Below are 10,000 nucleotides of genomic sequence, written 5' to 3'. Positions count from 1 at the left end.
CTCACTCACTCACTCACTCACTCACTCACTCACTCACTCATTAGATAATTAATGAATTAATGAATCAATCGATTCACTTGCTAAATTAATCCATCCACCCACCCACCCACCCACCCACCCATCCATCCATCCACCCACTCACCATGTCTATGACCATCTTCCTGAGGGACTGCCGTTGTTTCTTGGTCAGGTTCTGGAAGATGTCACAGTTCTCTTCCTGAAGCAGCTTGAAGCCTACAGCCAGGTGGTGGTTCTCTAGGACTGACGAGTCATTGTACATGAGGGCCAGCTCCGAGTCTGGAGGGAAACAAACAGACCAGCACATGGTTAGGAAGCTGTTTCTCTGATGCCATTTTGAATAATACAGTAAGATACTTTTCCAAGGTAATATTTATTAGGTATTTATATAGAAGCATGTACATTTTGATGAGTGTGTATAGATTTGATCTGGTATTTCTCTCTCATTCTCTTTCTACACGTTGCACATTGAATAAAGTGAATAAAGTGAACCAAGTGAATAAAGTGAATAAAGTGTCCAGCCATGTACTCCATGTATTATGTGTATTATATGGGGGGGATTAAAAGAGAGTTTATGAAATGCGCCACTGTGTCAGCAGCAAACCTTTCTCGCTATGTGTGTAAACCCAGAAGAGAGAAGCTCATGTTAAAACAGCCATATACATTATGATAAAGGATATACATTGTGATAAAACAAACAGCACGGCACTGAAGGCAGACAAATCATAACATTGGAAAGGCCACTCACTGGTGCTGATGAGAAACTGGTTGGAGACCCCAGGGTGGTCGACGTCATGAATAGCACTGGCAAAGATGGCAGCTAGGATTTCCAGGTCTGTGAACACAGCCTGTGAAGAAAATAGGTGGAACAATCTACATGAGCAGCACTTCATACAATCTCACGGTATAACCTCACTATTTGTCAGCACCAGGAACATGTCATTTTTGTTGTCCGTTGCAAAATGTTTAAAAACATTTTATTTTGCCTTCCCTAATGAACACAACTCAGGCTACATTTAAAGCCAGTTTTAAACAAGACAAATATAAAAACTAATATCCTTAGTGTATGTTTAAAAGTCACATTATTAACAAAACGAGCTAAAATGTAAAAAGAGGAGGCCATACTAACAGCACTGTATCAAATCCTACCAACAAAGATTCCCCCATAAAGCGACGGAGATGGTACATTCCCCTACCTCTAGAGCAGGCGTGGACAGCAGCACGTGAGTGGACTGGGTGACATCAGCAGCATGGATGTTATTGTGATAGGCTACATCGCCGTGGTAATGGTCTTCTAGAGTCATCAGGTAGGTTATAAAGGTGTCTAATGGTATTTTGAATGTTTTTAATAAATCTCTTTCCTGAAAATGAGAGAAAAATGTGACACTGTCAAAACAAGAGGTTCCAATAACGAACTGCTATTCACACATACATTCACGGACGCACACAAACATAGTTAGCTGTATAAATTCCAGCAAGGTAAAACAACAGTTATTATAAAGGTTTTTTATAATTGTATAAACGTCCTCACCTGGAAAATTGTGTACATCATGACTGTTAAAGGCCGGTTTCCTGAAAGCTCGGTGACTTTAAAAAGATTAAGGCCCCATTTATTGAGGTCCTCAAGCTCCTGAAATCAGACAGCAAGGCCATTTTACACACACCACTTTCACCCAAACACATCATAGGAGACAGTATACAGTATATATATACTGAACACAAATATAAACGCAACATGCAACCATTTCAAAGATGTTACTGTGTTACAGTTCACATAAGGAAATCAGTCAATTTAAATAAATTCATTAATTTCCCTAATTTATGGATTTCACGATTGGGAATACAGATACATGTATGCATCTGTTGGTCACAGATCCCTTAAAAGAAAAGGTAAGGGCGTGAATCAGAAAACCAGTAAGGATCTGGTGTAACCGCCTCATGAAGTGCAACACATCTCCTTCACATAGAGTTGATCAGGCTGTTGATTGTGGCCTGTGGAATGTTGTCCCACTCTTCTTCAATGGCTGTGCGAAGTTGCTGGAAATTGTAGGGAACTGGAACATGCCATCAATCCAGAGCATCCCAAACATGCTTAATGGTGCGGCAGGTAGCCCAGTGGTTAGAGTGTTGGACTAGTAACCGAAAGGTTGCAAGATCAAATCCCCGAGCTGACAAGGTAAAAATCTGTCGTTCTGCCCCTGAACAAGGCAGTTAACCCAGTGTTCCTAGGCTGTCATTGAAAATACGAATGTGTTCTTAACTGACATGCCTAGTTAAATAAAGGTGACATATCTGGTGAGTATGCAAAAAATATCCCTATGCCCCATTGCAGTGATTGGGGGCATTGGCCTGTGTATGGTGTCGTCTTTTGAATAGGATGTTAAACAGGTGTCCTGACTCTGTGGTCACTGAAGATCCCCTGGCACTTATTGTAAGAGTAGGGGTGTTAACCCCAGCGTTCTGGCTAAATTCCCAATCTGCATACCATCATGGTCACAGTTTACAATTGGCTAATTCATCCCCCCTCCTCTCCCCGGTAACAATTCCACAGGTCGTTTCTGTAAATGAGAATGTGTTCTCACTCAACTTCCCGGGTTAAATAAAATACACATTTTCCATAACTTAAATTATACCAGGCATAAGATGGAATTCAATCGAAAAACAGTCTGACAACTGACAACTGAGATCTAACAGTCTGACAACTGGATCTAACAGTCTGACAACTGACAACTGAGATCTAACAGTCTGACAACTGAGATCTAACAGTCTGACAACTGAGATCTAACAGTCTGACAACTGACAACTGAGATCAAACAGTCTGACAACTGACAACTGAGATCTAACAGTCTGACAACTGAGATCTAACAGTCTGACAACTGACAACTGAGCTCTAACAGTCTGACAACTGACAACTGAGATCTAACAGTCTGACAACTGACAACTGAGATCAAACAGTCTGACAACTGACAACTGAGATCTAACAGTCTGACAACTGAGATCTAACAGTCTGACAACTGACAACTGAGCTCTAACAGTCTGACAACTGACAACTGAGATCTAACAGTCTGACAATTTGATCTAACAGTCTGACAACTGAGGTCTAACAGTCTGACAACTGAGATCTAACAGTCTGACAACTGAGATCTAACAGTCTGACAACTGAGATCTAACAGTCTGACAACTGAGATCTAACAGTCTGACAACTGAGATCTAACAGTCTGACAACTGGATCTAACAGTCTGACAACTGAGATCTAACAGTCTGACAACTGACAACTGAGATCTAACAGTCTGACAACTGGATCTAACAGTCTGACAACTGAGATCTAACAGTCTGACAACTGACAACTGAGATCTAACAGTCTGACAACTGGATCTAACAGTCTGACAACTGAGATCTAACAGTTTGACAACTGACAACTGAGATCTAACAGTCTGACAACTGACAACTGAGATCTAACAGTCTGACAACTGGATCTAACAGTCTGACAACTGACAACTGAGGTTTAACAGTCTGACAACTGGCAACTGAGATCTAACAGTCTGACAACTGAGGTTTAACAGTCTGACAACTGAGATCTAACAGTCTGACAACTGAGATCTAACAGTCTGACAACTGAGATCTAACAGTCTGACAACTGACAACTGAGATCTAACAGTCTGACAACTGAGATCTAACAGTCTGACAACTGAGATCTAACAGTCTGACAACTGAGATCTAACAGTCTGACAACTGACAACCAAGGGACAAAAAACTAAAGCCAGTATCATCTTAATATGCCCCTTGAGCCAATCAGCAAACCACAGTGGTGTAACATTACAGAGGTGACCCTTTAAGGCATCCTATTGGTGTAACATTACAGAGGTGACCCTTTAAGATATCCTATTGGTGTAACATTACAAAGGTGACCCTTTAAGGCATCCTATTGGTGTAACATTACAGAGGTGACCCTTTAAGGCATCCTATTGGTGTAACATTACAGAAGTGACCCTTTAAGGCATCCTATTGGTGTAACATTACAGAGGTGACCCTTTAAGGCATCCTATTGGTGTAACATTACAGAGGTGACCCTTTAAGGCATCCTATTGGTGTAACATTACAGAGGTGACCCTTTAAGGCATCCTATTGATGTAACATTACAGAGGTGACCCTTTAAGGCATCCTATTGGTGTAACATTACAGAGGTGACCCTTTAAGGCATCCTATTTCCTGGATCTCAATAGAATCAATGTAGTCCTCATCACTGTGTGGGACATCTACTACGTCAAACTTGATCAAGTCAGTTTCAGCCTAAATCTGATTGGTGATGAGTGCTAGAAGGTTAATAAGCACTAGAACATGGTCTAGCTCTGGTGTCAACCTCTTGCTAGCTACGACGGTGCGGGACAGTACTATCAACAAGGATCAGTGGGATAACGACTAGAATAAGAATAAAAACAGCATACAATGAAGAGGCCCGGGTCAGGCTTCTCTTCACCTTGGGAAAAGTCCAGATAAAAGCCCAGCCAGGGATTATGTAGCTATGTAGAGGTTAAGTCCCTTGCTCAAGGGCACAACAGCAGTAATTCCTAAGTTATTATCAGATAAATCATTTACTCTAGTATTTACTCTATTCAACAAAAGCGTGCCATGATGATCAGACTGCTCGCGTATGCGTTTGTCTAACCTTCCTGGAATACACTCTAGCTAAGAGAAGCTAAGATCACAACTGTTAAATGACTAAAATGTCAATATAAAGTCAAAAAGCTCCTTCACCGTAGCCAGTTGGTCCTCTGTGTCGGTCTTGACCCCGAAACGAGGTATATTAGAGTTGGAGAGGCTAGTGCTGTGCTGCAGCTTCTTCACTCCACTGATCTGACACATGGGCTTGGCGTTCTTCTTGTCCGTCCTCTCTTTCTGCGTCTGTGGACATGGCATCTCCACGTCATGCTGCTTGTCTGGGGGGAGAGAAGTAGGAAATAGTTAGAGGAGCAATAGACAATACACAAAGGGATTTTTTGGGGCCTATTTTGTGCTTTTAGGGCCAAATCCTAACTTAAGATCACATTGTCCCCTAATCACGTATTTCTATTAATTATGGATCACCAGCAAATTTAAGGCAGTTATATACAATACAACAACAAAAAAGAATTTACAACACATTGTGTTCCCTCAGGCCGCTACTCTACTACTACATCTCTACAATACAAAATCCATGTGTACGTGTGTGTATAGTGCGTATGTTATCATGTGTGTGTGCGTGTGTCTGGGCGTGTGTGTGTGTGTGTGTGTGTCTGGGCCTGTGCCTGTGTGTGTGTGTGTGTGTCTGGGCCTGTGTGTGTGTGTGTGTCTGGGCCTGTGCCTGTGCCTGTGTGTGTGTGTGTGTCTGGGCCTGTGCCTGTGTGTGTGTGTGTGTGTGTGTGTGTGTGTGTGTGTGTGTGTGTGTGTGTGTGTGTGTGTGTGTGTGTGTGTGTGTGTGTGTGTGTGTGTGTGTGTGTGTGTGTGTGTGTGTGTGTGTGTGTGTGTGTGTCTGAACTTGGGGATTACGAAGAGACCACTGGTGGCATGTCTTGTGCGGTATGTATGGGTGTCTGAGCTGTGTGCTAGTAGTTTAAACAGACAGCTCAGTGCATTCAACAAGTCAATATTTCTTACAAATACAAGTAGTGATGAACCAGTAGTCCAGGTGCGACAAAACTAGGGCCTGTAGGACCTGCCTTGTTGATCGTGTTGTAAACAGGGCAGAGCAGCGGTTTCTTATGCACAGACCTCTATTGAGGTCAATTGGGGACTTGAGTAACACACACTGATCTCAAGTTAGGATTGGCCCTTATTAACTATCTAGCACATCGCCCATGGTAGCTTTTAATGAAACAGAATGGATTGTTGTACCCATATGATTTTGAGGCTTTTTGGGGATTGGGAGTTTCAGTTTCAGGGGAAATTTGTGGACTGAGTGATTGAGACTCTTTACTTGTCTCTTTGAAACTATTTGGGGACTTTGGAGACTGGACACTGTTTGGGGACCTTGGAGACTGAGGACTGTTTGGAGACCTTGGAGACAGGGGACTGTTTGGGGACTTTGGGGACTGCTTGAGGATCTTGGGTACTGCTTAGGGACATTGGAGACTGTGGACTGTTTGGGGACCTTGGGTACTGCTTGGGGACCTAGGAGACTGGGGTCTGCTTTGGGATCTTGGAGACTTGGAACTGTTTGGGGACCTTGGAGACTGGGGATTGTTTGGGGACCTTGGGGAATGGGGACTGCTTGTGGACCTCGGAGACCAGGACTGCTCGGGGACTGTTTGGGGAATGGGGACTGTTTGGGGACCTCAGGGATTGCTTGGGGACCATGGAGGATTGGTACTTGTTGTTCTTTCGTTTATTTGTTTTGTAAATTGATTGTTTGTGTACCTGTTTGCCATTTTACTGCATTGTCAGGAGATTGTAACATAAGCATTTAGCTGTACCCGCTATAACATCTGCTAAACTGTGTACCCGACCAAGAAACTTTGATTCGACTTGAACTTGTTGTTATAAATACTGAAAATCACACAGCAAGGTCAGCCAGTCTTACCTAAGAAGGTGCTGGAGATGAACTCAGAGACCTGGTTCCCTGAGCGACTCATCTCAGACAGGTGAGACAGCTCCCTGTTCAACATCCTCTTGAACTGGACACAGACAGTGAGTGAGAGAGAGAAAGAAAGAGAGAGATGGAGTGGGAGAGAGAGACAGAGAGAGAGATGGAGTGGGAGAGAGAGACAGAGAGAGAGAGATGGAGTGAGAGAGAGAGAGAGAGATGGAGTGGGAGAGAGAGACAGAGAGAGAGAGATCGAGTGGGAGAGAGAGACAGAGAGAGAGAGATGGAGTGAGAGAGAGAGACAGAGAGAGAGATGGAGTGGGAGAGAGAGACAGAGAAAGAGAGATGGTGAAAGAAAGAAAGCGTTACTCTTACGCATACATGACATTGTATATAAATTGGAAACAGTAACAGACTTTTGATCTCAATGAGACTTGCTTAGATGGAATATAATGATATTCTCTTTCTGTCATTATCGGATGTTTTTACCATGCATTATGAAGTTCAGGCACTTTCAGCAGACTCTCACAGATACTGTGAGTAGCAACTGCAAACATATTTCAGATAGCATGTCTGGTTTGATTTAAGGATGAGGTTCTGCGGAGCTATTATTTTTTGCCTTATTTCACATACTATTCACCAATGACTGGAGTGTGATACTTCTTTCATGTTTGAGCACAGCAATTTCCATATGACTTTGAAAGAGACAAGTAGGCAGCTCGTCCTCAACAACGAAACAGCTAAATACATAAGTCTACACACAGCACATTTGCATAAACAAATCTATACAATATGGCTAACAAATTTTGACACAATGCTGAGGTGGAAATACGACTAGTTCCTGCACTAGTTACTGCTATCTCCAATCTCTCCTACTGTACATACATCACAGATCATCACAACGATGTCACATTATTTACCCTTATGATCTAAATGAAAACGACTGCATTGATGGGAACACTTTAACAAATGATTAAAGTAAACCCTTCTCTCACGGGATTGGAATAACACTAAATGAATAGACATAATCCAAAGGCAGCCAGGAGAACCTACAAGCTTTCACATAAGCTTGGCCATTTGGGTCATGTTCATTACCAAACACAAGAGTTTCTTATTGGACCAGGTTCTTATTGGACCAGGGTGTCTCTCCCTGTTTAGTCTGTAATCTGTATTCTTCAATTTGGTGCCTAATGAACTCAGCACTGAATTTTATTGAATTCAAAATTAGCATCATGGACAACATACTTTTATGTATCCCCATGACACAGAACGTAAGTAGTTTGCCTCTGGCATTTTCAACACAGTCAATCAAATGGAAAGAGTCCTAAAGATGGATAGATCCAAAACAAGTACGCAAAAGGCTTCCCTCAAATCCTCGTTATACAATCAATCATGGCATCATCCATATAGTAGTGTCCCCAGGGCCTTGATGAAATAATCAACTAATTCTTCCCAGGCAAATAAAGGCAAATAATCCCAGGGGTTAGTAACAAGATTGGATAAAGAAGGAGCAAGAACAGGAGTGTCCAAAAAAGACAAAGAAATCACTATATCACTATAAGAAATCTAGGCATGGCTATAAAAAATATTGTAAAGTATTATCAATAACAGTATCCAATGAGGAATAACAGGATAGAATGGGTCCGACAGATCCGTTAGACAAGAAGCTACATTAGAAGGACACTAGTCGGCTGCATCTCCCACTAGCTCTTCATCGATGACCTAACGTAGCTGTGGAGATGACGCTAGCCACGTCTGAGGAAGACTGCACTCCTGTCAACACCTGCCTGGTTTCTCACCCAATCGCATCAGCCCGCCTCTGAGAGCTAACCAATCAGCAGCCATTGAGACCAAATGGAAGCGAGAGCACTCGCTCTTCATCTGGCATTCCATTTTCTCTGTGGAATACATGAATACATAATGAAGTCAAAATGAAGACCCTAGATCTGTCTAATTATAGGACTCATCTTGGTGTCCTCACAGTGCATCTGTCTAATTATAGGACTCATCTTGGTGTCCTCACAGTGCATCTGTCTAATTATAGGACTCATCTTGGTGTCCTCACAGTGCATCTGTCTAATTATAGGACTCATCGTGGTGTCCTCACAGTGCATCTGTCTAATTATAGGACTCATCTTGGTGTCCAAATGGATGTGTATTTACTCAGATGAGATATCAGCAGTGTGTATATATGGCAATAGTCTTGGTGAACACAGAGTAAACTTAATGTAGACTACTACAACTACCAGCGAAGCAGGGCTAAAGCAGGGCTAAATGAACTGAATGCCTATTAGGTTCACTTCGTTTTTCCTGATGACTGTGTGATCTTGCTCTCCGTGGCCAATGTGTGCAAAACATTTATACAGGTTAACAATCACAAGGCTGCCGGGCCAGACGGAATATCAAATCAAATCTATTTATATAGCCCTTCTTACATCAGCTGATATCTCAAAGTGCTGTACAGAAACCCAGCCTAAAACCCCAAACAGCAAGCAACGCAGGTGTAGAAGCACGGTGGCTAGGAAAAACTCCCTAGAAAGGCCAAAACCTAGGACGAAACCTAGAGAGGAACCAGGCTATGAGGGGTGGCCAGTCCTCTTCTGGCTGTGCCGGGTGGAGATTATAACAGAACATGGCCAAGATGTTCAAATGTTCATAATGTAGGTAGGTGTAGGTAGGTAGGTGTCTGGCAGGTGTCTTCACAGACATTTTCAATCTATCCTTGTACCAGTCTGTAATCCTATGTTTCAATCTGACCATCATTGTCCCTGTTCCCAAGATCTCCAAGGTAACTTGCGTAAATGACTATAGCCCTGTAGCACTCACATCTGTAATTATGAAGTGCTTTGAAAGGCTGGTCATGACACACATCAACACCATCATCTCAGACACCCTAGACACACTTCAATTCACATACCACCCCAAACAGATCCACAGATGATGCAATCTCAATTGCACTTCACACTGCCCTTTCCCACCTGGACAAAAGGAACACCTATGTGAGAATGCTGTTCATAGACTACAGCACAGCGTTCAACACCATAGTGCCCTCCAAACTCATCACTAAGCTAAGTACCCTGGGACCAAACACCTCCCTCTGAAACTGGATCCTGAACTTCCTGACGGGACGGCCCCAAGGAGTGAGGGTAGGCAACAACACATCCACCACACTGATCCTCAACACGGGGGCCACTCAGGGGTGCGTGCTTAGTCCCTTCCTGTACTCCCTGTTACCCACGACTGCGTGGCCACGCACGACTCCAACACCATCATCAAGTTTGCTGACGTAACAACGGTGGTAGGTGGAGCAGGTCGAGAGCTTCAATTTCCTTGGCGTGCACATCACTAAGGACAAAACATGGTCCACACACACTCGCACAGACATGAAGAGGGCACAGCAGAGCCTCTTCCCTCTCAGGGTGC

At 43.1% G+C, this 10,000-nt stretch overlaps 1 protein-coding gene across 16 annotated transcripts in view; it reads right to left on the bottom strand.

Moving 5' to 3' along the window:
* LOC110523188 (3',5'-cyclic-AMP phosphodiesterase 4D) overlaps positions 1 to 10,000 on the bottom strand; it is a 365,644-nt gene that overhangs the window by 6,874 nt on the left and 348,770 nt on the right. For 12 of the 16 annotated variants that reach the window (XM_036976772.2, XM_036976773.2, XM_036976775.2 and 9 more), the window contains 6 exons: positions 6,575 to 6,668; positions 4,774 to 4,955; positions 1,550 to 1,648; positions 1,215 to 1,379; positions 767 to 866; positions 143 to 297 (listed from right to left, as the gene is read on the bottom strand). In XM_036976772.2, coding sequence (XP_036832667.1) covers positions 143 to 297; positions 767 to 866; positions 1,215 to 1,379; positions 1,550 to 1,648; positions 4,774 to 4,955; positions 6,575 to 6,668 — 795 coding nt within the window. The remainder of the gene's footprint in view (positions 1 to 142; positions 298 to 766; positions 867 to 1,214; positions 1,380 to 1,549; positions 1,649 to 4,773; positions 4,956 to 6,574; positions 6,669 to 10,000) is intronic. The other 4 variants (XM_090233715.1, XM_090233716.1, XM_090233718.1 and 1 more) reach the window with 1 other exon arrangement.

Source organism: Oncorhynchus mykiss, chromosome 5, assembly GCF_057628025.1.
Source record: "Oncorhynchus mykiss isolate SJ-2025 chromosome 5, ASM5762802v1, whole genome shotgun sequence".
In the NCBI taxonomy this organism is placed as follows: domain Eukaryota; kingdom Metazoa; phylum Chordata; class Actinopteri; order Salmoniformes; family Salmonidae; genus Oncorhynchus; species Oncorhynchus mykiss.
This window is presented reverse-complemented; position numbering and strand designations above follow the sequence as displayed.